The sequence below is a fragment of the Hibiscus syriacus genome, unplaced genomic scaffold (assembly GCF_006381635.1).
Source record: "Hibiscus syriacus cultivar Baekdansim isolate YM2019G1 unplaced genomic scaffold, ASM638163v2 tig00000738_pilon, whole genome shotgun sequence".
Lineage (NCBI taxonomy): Eukaryota > Viridiplantae > Streptophyta > Magnoliopsida > Malvales > Malvaceae > Hibiscus > Hibiscus syriacus.
The window spans coordinates 1,330,291-1,349,458 of NW_024061816.1; the positions used below are offsets into that span (position 1 = coordinate 1,330,291).

The window sequence follows — 19,168 nt, forward strand, 5'->3', positions numbered from 1 at the left end:
TTTGTGTTGACACGATCTAATAATTTGAAAAATGAAAAAAAAATTATAATTAATATTAACCATAAAGTTCTTGATAGTATGAAGAAACAATATATCATATCGGTTAGTAATTATTTTTATAAAAATAATTTTAAATTTATTTTTCATTAATTGATTTAAGATAAAACCCACACATGTATATATTGTTTGTTAAGATTCATATAGACGTTCATTAAAAAAAATTGAAGTTCTTATGTTGCTTGTTTTTAAAGAAATTGATTATTAAAAACCTAGTTAGAATTGAGAATGAATATCTTGGATAGAATGAATTATGGACTCATTTATCTACCATGTTAGAAGTTTTAATATTATATGATTTTAAAATTCACAAATATGTATTTTGTTAAGATTCACACAAACATTAAAAAAAAATATTTGAAGTTCTTGTGCTGCTTATTTTCAATGGAATTGATTAAATTTTTTTATTAAACTAAAGTGATTATAATGTAATATTTGTTTAATAAATTTTAAATTATTTGATAATGAACATTTAAATACTTCTAAAGACGTAAGTAATCATAAAAGCCAATTATATAAAAAAAATGAATGAAATATGAACATTTTGATATTGACTTTATCCTAAAATGTAATCGATAACATGTAGTGCTTGACTGCCAACGAAGAAAACAATTTAAAGACTTCAATGATAAAAATAACGAAGTGATATAATTAAATGTAATAATATTATAACTGATAAAATTAAAAGTCATTGATACAAATGAATTGATGATTAAAGTTAAGTAACAATTAAATAAAACTATTAATTAATAGATAATCTACTTCAACACTTTAATATTTGATTTAATATTAAATTTAATAATTTTATATGATATCATTATAGGGAAGAAAATAAATATTGCATTATTTTTCTTTAACTCAGATTCTATCCCATTGCTTTTGTTTGATTTTTTTTAATGAAATAATATTGTTATGAATTTTTGAAAGATTTCTATTTTAATAAATTTTTATCTTCTATAAACATCCAAAAACAAAAATAATAAATATTTAACATCTGTAGGGGGATAATACAATTAGAAATTTATGTACTAAATTGGATTCCAAATAGATTAATAACACATACTAAGCCAATAACAACATTTAAAAATTTGCACCCCAAGTCTGATAACATTATTAGCGTCTATGAAACCCCAAAATGTAGATAAGTGTAAAATTGATATTTAATCATATTTTGTTGACATTAAAAATAATTGTTCTAAGATCAACTGCTATTTCTCATTTAACTACCTCGTCAAAGCTCAGATTACACCATAATTTATGAAGTCATAAAAACAACCTACAAAAAATACACTAGATAAATATTTATATAGACGTATCAGTCCACAATTCCAAAACTACCCCTATTTCCCCACCAAAATTACAACTTCCTTGCAAACAAACAAATAATCCACCTCATTTCTTCGCCTTCTTGGCCGCTTTCTTAGCCGGCGATTTCGCGCTCTTAGGCTTCTTCGCCATCACGGCATTCTTCTTCGCCGGCGTACTTGTTTTGGCCGTCTTCGCCGCCTTAGATGGCTTAGTCACTGCTTTAGTTTTAGCTTTAGCCTTAGCCTTAGGTTTCGCCGCAACTTTAGCCTTTGACTTAACAGGAGTTGCAACTTTCGGTTTCGGTTTCGGTTTTGCAGCAGATTTTACCACTACCTTTGGCTTCGATTTCACAGTAACGGAGGTGGCAGCTTTAGGCTTCGCGGCTGCAGGCTTCTTGGCAGCGGCGGAGGCCGCAGGGAGCTTGTAGGAGGCTTTGACCTTGACGAGCTTTCCAGAAGCAACGAACTTCTTCAACTGAACAAGTAAATTCTTTCGGAAATTCGAGGGCAATTGCTTATACTTTTCTTCAATGAATTTCGCAATTGCATACTGGCTCGATCCGGTTCTCTCTTTCAACGAAAGGATTGCATCCGAAATCATCTGCAAAAAGATAATCACAGAAATTCGAGTTAAAATCCGAAGAAAAGCACGAAGATGGAATTATCTAGGGTTTCTAGAGGGAGAAAATACATCGAGAAATGGAGGATGAGAAGAAGCAGATTTCGGCTTCTTAGCCCCAGCAGCTTTCTTCTTCGCGACGGGAGCCACGGCAGAGGCAGTAGCGGCGGCCATGATTCTGCAAAACAATCTTACGAGCCGTAAGAGACTTGGAATTCTTTTGTTTTGTATTATGTTGATTTTACTCGATGGCTGTTAAGAGACGGAAGTTTATAAGGGAAATAGAGAAAGCTAAGTGGTGGAAAAGGAAGTGACGCAGATCGATTTCTCCATTCGAAATTTTAAACGTTGACCGTTGGATTGGATTGTTATCAACGGTTGAGATTGGGATTTCGGATAAGGTGCGGATCGTGAAGGCTTAAAGGGAAGTAGGTAGTTTCAAGTGAAAATGAGAGTTTGGGATTGTGTTTTTGAGTTGATTTTAAACTAATGTAGATTGATTTTTGCTCAATGTATTTCTATGGAATTTGATTTAATTTTTAGGTTAAAGATCCAAGGTTTCTAATGAAAATCTCGTCGTCAGCATACGAAAACCAAGAAAATTATAAATATTAAATATCGAAGTTAATATTTATAAAATTTAAAATTTCTAAAAAAATAATAAAATAACAAATGTATATCGAATATCGACAAATGATGTCAATTCTCGTTCGTACATCTTTTGTAGTGGCACCCGACAACTTCGTCTAGGTTATTTTATAGTGTCATCTAAAATATTTAAAAAAATATTAAAAGCAAATAAAAATAATAATTAAACTAATCAAATTAAAAAAAAAAGTTTAAAAAATTATCTTACAGCAAGAGAGTTATTGTAATCAGCGTCAAAAACATAAACCGATACCAAGCTTAGGATTGTAGCAATATGAGACAGCCTGCTACATCAGCTTTTCGACTCCACTCGACAATTGCAGCCTTGCAAAATTTCCGGTACATAAAGTCTAAAATTGACGAGCCCTAACTGGTATTGCGACACTCAGTGAAGTCATTTAATATTAGAAGATACTCAGTGTGCGCCAAATTACCTAATTTATCCGGTAATAATACCCCTCGTCGTAAGCATACGAGAAGCCAATAAAATTGTAAATATTAAATATCAAAGCTAATATATATAAAGTTTAAAAGTTTTAAAAAAATAATAAAAGAACAAATGTTTATCATATATTGACCAACGATGTCAATCTTCATTCGTATATCTTTTGCAATGCGCCCAACAACTTCGTCTCGGTTATTTTATAGAATCATCTAAAATATTTAAAAATAAAAAAGATTAAAAACAAATAAAATAATAATTAAGTTAATCAAATTTAAAAAAAAAAGTTAAAAAAATTACCTTTCAACAAGAGAGTTGTTGTAATCAGTGTCAAAAAAGAAAATCGATACCAAGCTCAGGATTATAGCAATATTAGACAGCTTGCTACATCAACTTTTTGACTCCGCTCGACAATTACAGCCTTGCAAATCTCCCGGTACAAAAAAGGTTAAAATCGTCGAGCCCCAACTGGTATTGAGTGATGTCATTTGATATTTGGAGATACACAGTGTGCGCCAAATTACCAAATTTATCCAGTAATAATACCCTCTGATCAGTTGGAAAAGATATGCTCAGAACGCAAAAATAACCTCGTCCTCGATAAAGTTGACTGTCACTTGGAATTCAGACTCCAACCACATCATCCGTACCCGATAGTCATCGATGAACACGGATGGTGACAACTTTCCCAAAACTTGGTAAACCAACGTCCTAGGGTCGTAATTGTTCCACCTCAACATGGGAGCTCCATTCACAGGAACATCGAGTTGGTAAGCGATGTCTTCCAAAGTAATCGTCGCTTCACCACTCGAGAAATGGAAAGTGTATGTCTCGGGTCGCCAACGTTCGATCAGAGCCTCAATCAATGTTTGGTACACCTTGAAGCCACGTAAAAATATGGTTGGAAATAGACCAAATTACTAAAGATATATCAACATCCACTGATGCGAATCTCTCGAAGTCTTCCTGCGCTGATGAATACTCCGTTCTTATTCCGGTCGGAGTTCAATCGACGAAATATGGACGTTGTCGAGGTGCAACATGTCTGCTTGAGAAACCATTTTTCAGGATTTTCACATAAGGTAGGATTTTTATATTTTTTTGGATTTAGGGTTTGATGAAAAATCAAAACCCAAACCCTATTTATAGCCTCAACTCCAACGACTATAATGCAAAAATCCGATGGAACTCGTCACCTCGAGTTCTAAGTGACTATAATAGTTGCCCACGAGTCCGCTTAAAAATAATAAATTAATGACCCATGTGGGACCCACTCATCCGAGTTCATTAAAAAATACATTTTCAGTTCGCCCGACAGTAAATCAAATGCCGTATATCTCTAATTAGAAGTTGAGGATAAATAAAAACCTCTTTTTTTTAATTCTAAAACCCTATTGGGCCAAAAAAGTCTGATTCATTTATTGATATATATATATATATATATATAAGGATTCATTCACATAGTTCCAACTTAAGGAGTAGGGATGGCAATTTAACCGAAACTCAATGTGTTTTGACCCAAGAGTACCCAATGGTGCTTCGATAGTGTTAGAGTGGTGCATGAGCTCCGAGATGCAGAATCTCTCAACCCCACCATGATGCCAACCACAAATTAGCAATCCAGTAGTTGTATATTCAGGCCTATGCCACTTGTCATTTCATTTAGTGAATGCATATTGTATAGTACAATTTTTAGTGAGGCACTAAGCTCGTAAGCTCAGCGTTCGAAATGTGGTTCCGTGCGCAGGTTCTTAGGGAGCAGATCGTGGGGAGCTATCGTCATCAAATATTCTGGTGCAATCGATTCAGATTTCTAAAGACCTTTTAGAGTACGTCTTGAGTCATCTTTAAAGCGCATGTACTGTTATGGACCTTGTTATGTATTCAGCCGTAACTCTTTTAAAATTTATTATTTTGTATTATTTTGTGGATGTATTTTGGGAGCTCCACATTATTTGTAAACCTAATTTATTATTATGTTTTTATATTACATTATGAATGTCTAAATTTCAGAGATTTACAAACAGTTTTAAAAGAAAATTTTGGATCATTATTTCGATAGTCCCGTGTAACATTGTAATCAATATATCTTCGGATCTAACTGAATTAGGGTGTTACATATATTGCCAAATATGGAGGCTTGAAGATGAAGTGAAGTTGGAGTTGGTCAATATTAAGGCGTGCACTAATAATTATATTTTGCAAGACTATCTCAAATTGAACACATGCTTCTGCTCAGGTACAGAATATATAATCAGATATGGATTATATATGGATCAAGGAAATTCATAGTGCGGTCGTATTTTAGAAATTTCAAATTATTATTTAATTTAATTAATTTTTATATTTTTTTATTGATAATATTTTTTATTTTTTAAAATTTTTATAAGTTATCTCTTGATATAATATCTTGTGCCGTTCATGTAGATCATATACCCGTTACATTAATCATATACTGCTGCTAGTAGCAGAAATCAGCTTATTACCAAACTACAACTTGAAACATCCCTACAACTCACTCATAGAAGAATCATACAACCCGAGGGTAGACAATTGCATATATTGTATACCGGATGTTATTACGGTCATTATAAATATTACAACCGTGCAATAATAATTTGGGACGATACTGTCACCAATCATATAGCATCTTCTATTCTAATAACGGACCGTTGTTTAATAATCATAAACTTTTATAATCAAACCATAACATCCTCGTTGAAGTTTCAAGGGAAAACAATTCAAGTAGCTAAACAACTCAACAGTTTAATCTATTCTTAGGTATGGATGTAAACATAATATAAATACAATATAATTGTTAAAGTTGGAGGAAATGAACATTGCAATGACAAAAGATTTTAACCTCTGCATTATTGTTGAGACTAAACCTTCACTGAACATTGTTTGATCATCACTGAAGAACAATGGGGATTCTTGTACTGTAAATTTAAACAAGTTTAATCAACACAGGATTCTTGTACAAGTTGAGAGAAGATGGCACTTTGATTGTTAAGTTCTTTGATTCAATTGAAGATCACTCTGCCTCGGTTGATGCTTCTGTGGTTCCGTGCATCTGAAGAGCGAATTCGAGGTTCCACAGGACGTCGCCCATGTGAGGCCGCTGGATTCCCTGATCGGATAGGCATTTCACCGCCGTGTCTGCGAATATCTTTAGGCATTCCGGTTTTATTTTCCCTTTCAGATGAGGGTCGATGATCTCTTCTAGTGTTCCTTTCTTGTGACAATGGCGTGCCCAATCTGCAAGACTGACTTGTTCCTTCGGAAGTTTAGGGTTCAGAGCTGGCCTAGCGCATAATGCCTCGAATAGGACGACGCCGAAGGAGTAAACGTCGGATTTCTCCGTGAGTTGTTGTCTTCGGAAGTATTCGGGGTCAAGGTAACCAAAGCTACCTTTTACGACTGTACTTACATGGCCTTGATTCATTTCGGGACCAGTTTTTGACAGCCCGAAATCGGAAACTTTGGCAACCCATTTTTCGTCCAAGAGAATGTTTGTTGTCTTTACATCCCTGTGAATGATGGTGTACTTGGCTCCTGTGTGGAGATAGTGAAGTCCCCTTGCTGCTCCAATGCAGATTTCCAGCCTCTGTTTCCATGAAAGATGAGCTTCCTCGTTGCTGTAAAGGTGTTCCCTTAAAGTTCCGAGAGCCATGTAATCGTAAACCAAGCACATTTCGCCACCATCCTCGCAGAAACCAATCAACGAGACCAAATGCTTGTGTCTCAGCTTCGAAAGCATATCGACTTCGGTTTGGAACTCGTTAATGCCTTGTTCAGATGTCGGATTGGATCGCTTGATAGCCACCTTGGTGCCTCCGTCGATAACTCCTTTGTACACATTACCGAAACCTCCGACTCCGATGACGTTAGAGTCGTCAAAGTTCTTCGTGGATTGTCTGATTTCCGATATGAAGAAATGGCGAGAAAGGCCTTGAGCCAATGCCAAAGCGTGGCTATTATGACTCTTTCCATCTTTGCTTTCATTTGAATGGGAGTTCCCACGAACCGGTAACCAGCTAGACGTATGCGCCTCGACTCCAGCCTCTTGTTTCCTCTTCCTGGAGGCCAAAACCGTCAATGCAACCAGCACAAAAGCTGCTGCAGCACCTGCAATTACAGCATTATTGTTGTCGGATTTGGTGTCGAAAGACCTCTCCTGCTCTGTCACCGCTTTAAGAAGCATGGACGACGGGTGCGGATTGCGTCCGGCCAAGTTCTTGTTTCCGTCGTTCAACTTGAATATTTCAACCCCGTTGAGCAGAGAATCATGGAACTGCGTTTTCATTTCGGTCGCCGGAGTCATTTGTATCAGAATCATTGCATCACCTGGACCATCAGCAACATGTACTGCATAATCTTTGTAAATTGGAGCACCTTTTTTGCGTGTCCAGTCAATTAAATCAACCGGATGTGGTGCAACTTGTGCAGATTTATTGTTGATGTAAACATTGAAAGCTCTTTGATTCGGGCTGTCATATACGAACTCACAGAAATGAAATCTTACAACGTATATGAAATTGGCATCAACCTGAAATATCCATGTCAGGTTGAACTTCGTGTTCAGTCCCGCATCTTCTCCCATCGATCTAGCCGTCCGATAAACATCTTCGGGAGCCGTAGAACGCAACGACTTTCCGTAATCGATCTTTAAATCTTTTGGCGCCCCAGTACAGATACCCAATGTAGAACCGAAAATGTAAGGGTCATCATTATACCAAATCCTATACATAGCACCAGAGTCTTTGCTAGGAGGAATAGTCTGTCCACAAACATTCAGCCTGAACATCGCCTGGAGATTCTCGAGCGAAACATCGATTTCCTTTAGATATCCCAATCCCACCATACCCGTCATGCCGAACAGATTCGGCATGGCGATCAATTCGATCCCGTTTATGAATGCGAAAGAGTTGGTGTAGTTCTTAGAAGGTGTGAAGGTAATGGTTAGAGTCTTGGAATCCGAAGGTGCCAATGAGTACTCTCTAACGAGATAAGCCTGTGTGAGGGCTTTACATGTGATTTCAGCACTGAAATTCTTCATCAGGGTGACTCCACCAGCAGTCACAGAGAAATATGAATTACTGATATTGAATTTGGAGTAACCTGAAGGGTAAAAATGAAACCTGATCAGGTACCGTTCCTCCGATTTTATCCGGAACTCATACGTCGCCAGAGACGTGAAGATTCGAGCATTCATGTATGGGATTTTCGAAAGAAGGGAAGGGTCTTGATATCCAGCTTGAACCAGGGTTGAACCATTGGATGATTTAAGGTACTTCTCATCCGGTTCCCACTTTCTTCCATCTTCATCTTTGCCACCCTTGGAATTGCAGTTCAAAGCCAATGGCTGGCTTGAAACAAGAACAAAGGCATTGCAGATGAGACAAAACCAAACAATAGATAGCCAAGAATGTTGTCCTTCTTTCATGGTGTTAGAAAATGGCAAGGAAAAACACCAAATCTTTGATGTTTCTCCTTATGCCCTAACCTAGTTTGATTCTCCCTTGCATTCTCTGGTCTTAAAGTTTATTACATTAAATAATCTCTATTCTTCCATGGAAACACAAACAATTCAGGAAGTTGAACATTCTTACAAAAAAGAAAACAGAAAAGAACCCTAAATTTACTTGATTCTGTTGGACATAATGCTTTTTTAGTCATCTGGTATCAAAATGTATTATTCTGTTGGTAAATTTACTTGATGTGTTTTTATGAACTTTTTTTTTATTTCAACAAATTTACTTGATTCTGTTGAACATAATGGTTTCTTTTAGTTACCTGGTATCAATCTGTTGCTAGTAAGAACAGAAACTTGTAGTAGAATACAGTGCAACAGACATGGAAGAACTTTGGTCCAAATATAACATTGTGGAGGTTACAACCAACAGCTACAAATGGAATGTTGAATAACAAACTGAATCTTCCTTAACGAATTCCATACGTTTTGTTCATCCATTAAAGCCTCAAACAAATACACAGAACTCAGAACTTGCTCGGTCTCATCCCTTCACTTTTTTTTCTCTGTTGTTGCTCGGCCGCATTAGCTCGAGTTGCTTCTGCAGCCGATTAGAGGGTGAGAAAACGGGCTTTCGTTCACGTTCCGTTCGATTACGGGCGAGAAACAAGAAGCGTTTTGTGTTTTAGTGGCATGCCTGGTATCCCCATTGGTGCAGATAAGAAAATCGGTACAAAAACTTGTATTTCCTTTTGAGAAAACAACGTTTGTTTCTTTTTCCATAAGGAAATGGTGGACAGAAAGCTTAGAAGCGAGGCCATCACATCGTCATCGTCATCATCTTCATCGTTGTCAACGTCCTTATGCGACTCAGACGCAGAAGATTTGGAACGGATGTCATTGGTGCCGTCACCATTGATGAAGAACAAGATATATCTGTCGAAGCAGTTATCGATGGTCGAGACGTCCCGGGACATTGCTTGGGAAAGAAGGCGCCTCGAGATTCTTCGTCAAGAAAGAGAAAAGAATTGGATCAGTGATAATAATAGTTTGACTGGTGAAGACCTGCAAGAACTAAAAGGGTGCATAGAGCTCGGATTTGGATTCAACGAAGAAGATGGCCAAAAATTAACGAGCACACTGCCTGCTCTAGACCTTTATTTCGCCGTGAACCGCCAGCTTTCTCCGAGTCCAGTTTCGACCCCTCATAGCCAAAGCTCGTCGTCAACAGTATCACTCGGTGATCGGTCATCTTCTTTCGGAAGTCCTCGAAGTGAGTCGGATTGGATGATTTGTAGCCCAGGTAATGTTTCAATGCACACATGCATACATGCATACGTACGTACGTACGTACGTACATACATACATACATACATACGTACATATGTATATACATACATATATACATACGTGTCTGTATATATATATTATAAGAAATGTGGTGCTATTTGTTTTTTGCAGGGGAAGATCCTCAGCTAGTGAAGACAAAGCTAAGGCATTGGGCGCAGGCTGTGGCATGTTCCGTGATGCAATCATATTAAAAATGTTGGGGGTTGGATTGTTTGCATAGAAGCAGAAGAAAAAGGAAGGCACGGACCCAAGATTTTACACCTCAAGAGACGGATTTTAAAAATTTTAGGAGATGACGAATTTATAGGGTTTTAAAGACGAAAATTTATTATCAATAGAAAATACATAGAAAGTAACCCGTCTGATCTCTCGTCCATCCGGAGGGCGGGGAAGCAAAAGAGATTATAGTCAGAGAAGACGAGGGTAAAGCCGAAGATGTAACAGGAAGGGAAATGGTGAAGCATTTCGAGGTCTTTTAGCCATGGAAATTCTTCCAAATTTTTGTGTCAAGATATGTAAAACAACACCAGGCCATGTTCGGCCCCGGAAAGATAAAACTATGAACTGTTGGATAGATATCATTAGTTGAAATAATAACTTTAGATCTGTGTTCTTCAATCATATTTGTTTTACATACCATACAAGTTTTTTATAAACAAAGGGTAAAGTATGTTGAGGTCATTAAACTGTATTAAAATATCATTTTACTCATTAAAGTTTTAAATTTTATAAAATAATCATTAAAATGTTTTAACGATTACAAAAAATCATTAACTTTGTCGATTTTTTTATAAAATTATCATTACATTTTATCAAAACTTTAAAAATGGTCAATGAATTTATTAAAATTTTACAATATATTATAATATGCATTGATCATTTTATAATAGTTTGATAAATTTAATGACCATTTCATAACCTTTTAACTTTTAGTAGATAAAATGATCATTTGAGAATAATTTATAATCTCTATTGTATTTTACCCGAAACAAAGGCAAATATTAGAACTCTTGTGAAGTGTTTGCCCTATAAGATCCAGCAACATCTTTCTAGCCAATATTTCAAGTTCGCAACTTTTTTCTACTTGAAGAGTAAACCCACCAAAAAGCTATACAAAATAGAAAGCATTCTGCATAGGGTTTTACAAAGGCAACAGTAGCCATGGCTCCTGATGCTTCAGCTGCCCTTGAAGGTTCCCACTTTATTATGCCATTTGTGTTTTATGCACTCAGCTTTGCATTGTTCTTTGTTGGCTTTTGGGGCAAAAAAATTGCATAATTTAGTGGGATTCATTTTCTGGGTTAAATGTAGTTTGGTTGAAGAATTTTATTCTGTTTTTTGTGTTCTGAAAGCAAAAATTTCAATAGTTTTGAGTTTGAATTTGAGAATTTTTTTTTATTGCAGTGAGGCAGAAAGTTCAAAACTTTTTGAATGCAGCTTGCACTGGGAATCTTGATCTGCTCAAGAGTAAGTCAATTCATGTTTTGTCTTTAATTTAGTATACCAATAGTTAAATGTTAATCTAAAATGTTTTTTTAATCTTTGGATGATTGTTTTGAGTAGAGATTGCGGCTCAACTTGATGACGGGAAGGGACTGGCGAAAACAGTGGCGGATATTAAGGATGCGAACAAACGAGGGGCAATTCATTTCGCAGCAAGAGAGGGCAAGACTGAAGTGTGCAGATTCTTGTTGGAAGAATTAAAGCTTGATGTTGACACCGGAGATGAAGATGGTATGCATTTGAATTTTTACAGCATACATGGCCAAAATATTCTCAGTACTTTGTTTTTTGTGAACTAAAGATGTTTTGATTTACATTCTTAAATTACTTAAAAATCCAGGTGAGACTCCTCTTCTTCATGCTGCACGACAAGGTCATACTCTCACCGCAAAATACCTTCTAGAACGCGGTGCGAATCCTTCTATACCCAGTGACTTAGGTGCCACAGCATTGCATCATTCAGCTGGAATAGGTGTGTTCTTTTTACCTTGTGTGTTCCTTAATAATTTTCTTCTTAAGTAATCTTTGTGAACTCTTACTTCAAATTCACTACTTCTTTTCTTGCAGGGAATATTGAGTTGCTGAAGCATATGCTGGCTATGGGCGTTGAGGTCGATTCTCAAAGTGATGCGGGCACCCCTTTAGTTTGGGCTGCTGGCCATGGTCAACACGATGCTGTAAAGGTTTTGTTAGAGCATAATGCTAATGTATGTCCCCTTTGCATGTTATATAATACTTTAATACGATACTATGGAAATTATAAGTAGATAATTTCTTTGTTTTCTTTTGAGGCTCTTGTTTTTAATAGTTTTGTTAAATGTGATTTAATATTTTTCTGTTTATTATGATTGCTTTCGCAGCCTAATGCTGAAACTGAGGATAATGTCACCCCATTATTGTCAGCTGTAGCAGCAGGTTCACTTGCATGCTTGGATTTGCTGATTCAGGTTTCGTGTTTTCTTAGTTCTCTACTATGTAATGCTTGCAAGATGAAACTTTTGTATTTCCTCACATTCAGGCCGGTGCCAAAGTAAATATTACAGCTGGTGGCACAACCCCATTGCACATTGCGGCAGATCATGGAAACCCGGAATTAATAAACAGCTTACTGAAAGCTGGAGCTGATCCTAATGTCACTGATGAGGTGAGATCACTAATGCATTCATTTTTCGGACAATAATCGTCATCTTGCTTTAAAGGACCCTTTGTTGATCTGTATGAATTTACTAGTAAGGAAGTATGAAGTTACATTTACGTATCTGGTGCAGTACCATACTGTTATTTAAAGCAGCTCATCTTTTCTTTTTGAACTGGAACCTTGAGCAGAAGTTTTATTCTCCATTTCTTATTTGCACATCTCATAATAGGGTGGAGAGAAGCCCATACAGGTTGCTGCAGCCAGAGGTCAACGTAAGGCTGTCGAGATTCTTTTTCCTTTAACATCAAGGATTGACGTCATTCCAGAGTGGACAGTAGATGGGATTCTTGAATACATGCAATCTGAAGCTAGCAAACAACTGGTACCATTTATCTTTATTTTTTTACTCCTATTTTCATTTGATATTGTGCTTTTTAAGGAAGTGTTCGTCATCTGTTCTTTTCATGTCCCTTTCAAGTCTCACATGGACAACATGAAAAAATTCAACCAATTACATCTTTGTACGGTGAACTTAAGAATGCATTTCAGCTGATATCTAGATGTGCTAAGAAATTGATTACATATCTTATCAGATGGAAGAGGAAATCCCTTACTAATGAAAAACTTGGCTGGTATTGCTTGGAGTTACTTTTTAGTATCAATCAAATTTAAGTGGATTGCAACCACTTGTACTACTTTGTGCAACTTTCGTATTTTTCTTCGAATGCAAATGTTTATATACGGTATTTGTTCATAGTTTTTCTCCGAGGTGAATTGTGCAGGAGGAAATGAAAAATCTGAAGGAAGCTATGGGAACAAGGGACACCACATTGCCTACAAGGGATCTTCCTGAGGTGTCTTCTTCATTCTATTCTATGGTTTTTTTCTTTGTGGTTAGCCGTTGCTTTTGTAGTTTTCCTGTTTCGAATCTATATTTGATATTATATCTGAGAGTTTGAAGTAATGAAAGAACATATGTATTATTCTCATAAAATCTTAAACGATATATCTAGGTGGCGCCTGAAGCAAAGCAGAAAGCTGCAGAAGCCAAGTCAAGAGGAGATGAGGCTTTCAAAAGAAAAGATTCTCAGACAGCTGTAGATGCATATACACAAGTAAGGCGTAATCTCATCCGGTGCAATTTCATTAACAATATTTCCACTTTGCTTTTCGGTTCTTTTCCTATCAACCGATATGAAACCACATATGCTAGCACTGATTTCTAAGCCTGGTACATTACAGGAAGGAAACTGAGTTTTCTGGCATTTGGTGGATCTTATGTGTCTTAATCATGTGGTATAATGTATTCTGTTTGATGCATTTACAGGCAATTGATTTCAATCCAACTGATGCGAGGTTGTTTTCAAATAGGAGCCTTTGTTGGATTCTCTTGGGACAACCTGAGCAGGCGTTTTCTGATGCAAAGGCTTGCAGAGCATTAAGACCAGACTGGCCAAAAGCTTGCTATCGGGAAGGTGCCGCCCTGCATTTGTTGCAGGCATGTTACTATCAATTAGCCTATTTGTCGAAGTTTCTACTATTGTCATTCTTGTTATCTGACCATTTTCGGCCATTCCTTTTTACTGCAGAAATATGATGAAGCAGCCAATGCCTTTTATGAGGGTGTGCAGCTCAACCCTGAAAGTAAAGAACTCGTAACTGCTTTTAGGTTTGTAATCTCATCGCCTTATCTTCTCGACCCTGAAAAATAAGAATATGAATGCTATATGCCAAATGAACATGAACATCTTGAATTATCTCGATAAAGGAACATTCTTGTTGTATGTATGCGTAGCTATATTTCTTTGACTGACATGATACATGCATGTCCGACACTCACACCCAAGTCCAAGTAATATAGGATCGTAGGCAACTAAAATGTTCTAGTTTAATTTATGTGTTGGCTGTATATATATATATATATATAAAATTTCTTTGATTAATTTTGCAAAATTTACAGGGAAGCTGTTGAAGCAGGGAGGAAGTTTCATGGTGAAAATAAGGAAAAATCTTAGTTTACACTTGGCTGCTAATAGCACCATGGTAACTGAGAAGATGAATGCACCATGAACATGAGAATGTACATTAGGAGTTATCCACCAGAATTGCATGCTTTTTCTATATTTTCATTCATCTTGATTTGATCAATGATTATAAATGTTTTATGTATTATTACAATTGCGGATGCCTTTTTCTTTTGTTATCACAAATGAAAGAGGTTTGCTTGCTTTTGTTTTCCTCCCAATAGTTCCATCAAGATCTTTATTACCAAAACAAGCATGTGGTGTTTTTTAAAGTACCTAAATAATAGAGTGGTATAGTTTAGGTACCTGTTTGCTAAAAAAAATATTTTTAAGAATAAAGTATGTGTAAGAGGTTAAGTTTAAAGTATTAATTTAAATTAAAATATAAATATCAATTTAAATCGTGCAAACATGAAGAAGTATCCAATAATATATTTTTGATAAAAAAATATCAAATAATATATCATCTTGAATTTTAAATTTCAGTCAATTTTTTTATAGAAAATATTTTATGATGAGATTTTATTAAAATTATATTTTTTATATTTAAAATGTTGTTTGAATTGGAATTATACGTTAATAAGACAAGAATAATTAATATTATTATAGATGTATTTAATTAAATAATTTTATTAGGTATTTCCTATTTTTTAATTTTTTTCCTTTTTATATGTTAATTCCAGTTGCAGAACAGGTTTCCCAGGTAAAGTCTTCAACAAAAAGAAACTGATGTCAGAATTTATGGGAAAATAATAATAATAATTTTCTTCACAGAAAAGAAGAAACCTTTCAAAGATCCAAGCTAAAGGGCTTAAATTAATCTCTCTGGTGGTTCTTGTATCTCTTTAACGACAACCCAGTTGTCGTTTTCAACAGAACAGTGGGTGATAATGTTGTTTTGGGGGCTTTGAGTTTTGCTACTGTGCTTTTATTGGTTTTGACGCATGTGGTTGTTAATGTGTTAGTGGGGTTGATTATTGCGGCCGTTGTTATTGGCGTTCATGCTGCCTTTAGAGTAACTGAAGGTTTGGGTCTTCTTCCTGGTGAAGAGGAGGAAGATGGGTTGCCTTCTGTTGTTGGAAGTATGCCTTTGAGGCCCACTTCTGGATATAATAGGATTTGATTTGATCTTTTTGGTGTTGAATTCTTGCAAAGTTGTGTTATGGGGGTTGATTGGAGGGGAGGAATTGGTCTTTTCATTAGTGGTTAGGATTTTGGTTGAGGTATGGCTTGTGGTTTGGTGTTATTAGTTTAAATTTTGAGGTGCATGAAGTTTCCTTGTGGTTGTTTGAAATTGAACTTGAGCTGGTATTTTGTTGTTTTTAGGTTTGACATTGTTGTGGTCTTTGGGGTTTGTTTTGAACTGTGTTACGGGATCATATGGTGTCTTTTGATCCTGGTGTTTATTGTTTAAGATTGTGGGTGTAGGGTGGGAGGCATTGGTATGATCCCTTTAGTGGTTCCTATTTGATGCATGACTTGTTTCATTCATGAGATGATCCCCTTGATCGTTCTAGTTTTCACGTTTATTAGAAGTGTTGATGATAAAATGTGGGGGTGTGTCAGCCGCAGGTGGTTCACTCCTAGTTTAGTAGGAGGTTCGTAGACGATTGTTCTTGAACAGAGGATAGAAGGTCTTAAGCCAAAGAAGTGTATTGAAGAAGATCCAGAGTTGAGAAGGTTTGAACACACTTTCAGTCTTGCAAAGGATTTATATACTGACCCTCAATGTTGATGTCATGCTTAGAGTTATCATTCATGACTATCGGTAGACTGATACAGTACACGTATGTGATTGTTTGATAGTAGATTTGGTGTTGACAGATCTCTCAGATTTGCCAATGGTATTGTCAAGTGTTTATGACTGGATGGAGGATACGAGACCCCGAAGACTTTGTCAAATTCAAGAGAGTACCTCCGGAGGCTTTGATGGGCGGATGATTTGTTGCTGGTGAAAGAGTATCTCCGGAGGTATAATAAGAAGAAAGTTGGCGCTTGGGTTAGAATTGGATATAACAAGTTTTGTACTCATTGATTGAATCTCGAAAGTGGCGATATTTTGCGGTTCAATAGTTTGCATATTCTCGAAATATAGGAGAATGTGTGGCTCTGCTTATTTGATGGTAATGTTGGGTTCTGTATTTTGGCTGATTAACATGATTGTTAAATGAAATTTGCAGTTTTGGCATGGGAGCTTTGAGGTGATTACTTTGCTACCATATTATACTTATTCTGGAAGTAACCTTGTTTAGAATGAATCTAATGATCAATCAACTTTCTTTCAACTCGTCTCAGAACATGTCTCATAATGTTTGTTTTGATAACCTTAAGTTCTTAAACACTGGCAGATTATGCTACTGGTTTGTTTTAGCATATAAGCTTTGCCTGTTCTACAATTCTTGCAGGCTATGTTAATTATTAGGGTAAACTACATGTTTAGTGACCATCACTTTAGTTCCATTTTGATCATTCAACTATTTTTTCTAAAATCATACCTAACATCCGCTGTTAAAAGCGACATGACATTTTTATCTTTAGAATCGAATTAAAAAGGTTGGATTCACCTGGAATGTGTTGGCTGCTTTGCTGGCTGTAAAAAAGGTAAGCATTTGCAAAGTTGTGGAACTGATAGAAAGTAGTATGCATGAGAAAAGTTTCGATTAATTTGACCTTTAGGGTTTTGAGGTAAGTGGGGTCAGAATTAAAGTGGAGCAGCTTCATGGAACAAGCTGGAGTAGGCTTGCATGTTGATCATTCTGCGTTAAATATTGAAAGCGAAAATGGGTCGAGATTCCCAAATGCCATTGTTGTTTCCAGTGCTATTGATTAAGATAATGTAGAGATTTACTTTTGAACGGTGCTTGGAAGAAGATGAACAATGAGAAGTAGGGACAGGGGTGTCGCCTTAAGAAAAACATATTTATTTAGTAAGGGTAAACTGAAATCCTGGAAGGTTTGGTATTCTGTTGAGCCACCGACGTATCGATGTGGCTTTTCGTTGTTTCGATCGGGGGATCCGTCTTTAAATGTCCACGCTCACCGCATCAAATTGTTAACAAGAACAAGTTTGACGTCGATTCTCCTTATGGTAATCTACTCTATCCGTATCGGAAATTGGTCGATAACCGTTCTCTATTACTCACGGTTCTTTGTCCAAATCAGGTGGAGTGAACCACTAATAGTCGATGGGTTAAACTTATTTCCATCAACACTAATTAAAATAGTTTTTGATTTTTTATTTAAGATTCCAAGTTTATTTGTTTCATTGAAAATAATTTTTGGAGAATAAATTGTATTTTTTCTAAAAAATATTTTTTAAAAATATTTTTTGGAGTTTGGATGATGTGGGTAAATTATTTATTGCTATTTGATAAAATTTAAAAAAAATATTATACCAAATATGATAAATAATATTATTTATGAAAAAAATTAATATTATTATTTTAAAATATTACAATAATTTAGTTAATGAAATATTATTAACTATTTTATATGGGTGTAAGTTAGTTTATTTTTTTCTTAAAACTTTTTTGTTTAACGTATCAAATATTTAAAAAATATAATTAACTTATATATATATATAATTAGCTGACCCTTATTCCCATATGTAATGGGGTAAGGGAGAGATAAGATAATAGGATGCCCCCAATGTAAGATTGAAAACAGCTTCCGTAGGAGACCTCCGAATTATGAAATACCTTCCGTGGGACTCGATCCCACGACTCCAAGGTTAAGAACCTTGTGCTCTACCAACTGAGCTGGATGGTCATTTCTTATATATATATATATCGATGTAATTTAGTTTTTTTCTACTCAAATTTATTTACACCGTCTAAGTTAATTGAGAAAGGGAAATTAGTTACCAAAACAATTCAGTAAGTCATTTCACAGAGATATGCAGGTTTTTTTTTATCGACTTATAATTGATTTAACATCGATAAATTTATTTTATTTAAACTAAATACTGAAAAAATATTTTCATAAAGTATTTTACATAATACAAGGGCACTTAATCTTTAATTCAATTTCTACTTTCCCCTAACAGATAAGGCTAGACCATACCTTTATTATACAATCATGTATATATTTATTTTTTAATGGTAGGAGATTATCAAAAGATAATATATGTTTATAATTTTTTTTAGTCATTAACAATGCATACATTTGCATACGCAACTATTTGAACCCGAGAATTTAAGGAAGAACAACACACCCTTTAATCGTATGTATATTTATATATAAGAGATGCAATTTACATTCCATTAAGTTTGGTAAAGTTATACCATAGGTTTTATATAATGCAGGCAAAATTAGGGAGATATAGTTTAATAAAAAAATAGAAAAGTATGGATTTTTAAAGATTTATTGTGGGTTTTAGGGTGAATTTTATAGTTGATAATAATTATAGATGATTTTAGTTCTAATTTTTTAGTATTAGTATGAACAAAATTAGAATTATTTATAACAAAATGAGGAAAAACGAGATTAAAAATAAAAATAAAAAAATTGTCTAAAAGAATAAAATACTCCTATTTTATATCATAAACACATATCATCACGAGTATGAATCAAACAATTACAATACATAAATATGAATTTTAGCTTAA

General features: G+C 35.3%; 4 protein-coding genes and 1 long non-coding RNA gene across 7 annotated transcripts; 3 read left to right on the forward strand and 2 right to left on the reverse strand.

Annotated features, from left to right (window-relative positions):
* The first annotated feature begins 765 nt into the window (after positions 1-765).
* Positions 766-10,087, forward strand: LOC120213233. The gene is made up of 3 exons (XM_039211388.1): positions 766-779; positions 9,359-9,849; positions 10,008-10,087. Exons 1-3 carry the CDS (start codon positions 766-768, stop codon positions 10,085-10,087), a joined length of 585 nt encoding a protein of 194 aa, XP_039067319.1.
* On the reverse strand, positions 1,281-2,239 carry LOC120213225 (histone H1-like). The gene is made up of 2 exons (XM_039211378.1): positions 2,056-2,239; positions 1,281-1,965 (listed from the first exon to the last, which is right to left on the reverse strand). The coding sequence occupies exons 1-2, from the start codon at positions 2,155-2,157 to the stop codon at positions 1,450-1,452; spliced, it is 618 nt and encodes a 205-aa protein (XP_039067309.1). The 5' UTR covers positions 2,158-2,239; the 3' UTR covers positions 1,281-1,449.
* Positions 6,108-8,519, reverse strand: LOC120212643 (receptor-like protein kinase ANXUR1). The gene has a single exon (XM_039210877.1). It carries the CDS (start codon positions 8,517-8,519, stop codon positions 6,108-6,110), a length of 2,412 nt encoding a protein of 803 aa, XP_039066808.1.
* Positions 10,088-10,944: 857 nt separating the features above from the next.
* Positions 10,945-14,640, forward strand: LOC120213197 (26S proteasome non-ATPase regulatory subunit 10-like). 3 transcript variants are annotated; one of them, XM_039211347.1, is made up of 13 exons: positions 10,945-11,088; positions 11,301-11,363; positions 11,460-11,630; positions 11,740-11,871; positions 11,967-12,106; positions 12,260-12,346; positions 12,418-12,543; positions 12,767-12,904; positions 13,320-13,391; positions 13,551-13,652; positions 13,865-14,035; positions 14,127-14,206; positions 14,498-14,640. In XM_039211347.1, exons 1-13 carry the CDS (start codon positions 11,058-11,060, stop codon positions 14,550-14,552), a joined length of 1,368 nt encoding a protein of 455 aa, XP_039067278.1. In that variant the 5' UTR covers positions 10,945-11,057; the 3' UTR covers positions 14,553-14,640. The 3 variants fall into 3 exon arrangements, with proteins under 3 accessions (XP_039067278.1, XP_039067271.1, XP_039067285.1); XM_039211340.1 differs by having other exon boundaries at positions 12,767-12,919; positions 14,498-14,638; XM_039211354.1 differs by lacking the exons at positions 14,127-14,206; positions 14,498-14,640 and having other exon boundaries at positions 12,767-12,919; positions 13,909-13,998.
* A 539-nt stretch (positions 14,641-15,179) lies between these two features.
* Positions 15,180-16,731, forward strand: LOC120213242. The gene is made up of 3 exons (XR_005524778.1): positions 15,180-16,085; positions 16,154-16,159; positions 16,550-16,731. It is a non-coding gene; the product is annotated as an uncharacterized LOC120213242 (long non-coding RNA).
* Positions 16,732-19,168: the final 2,437 nt, after the last annotated feature.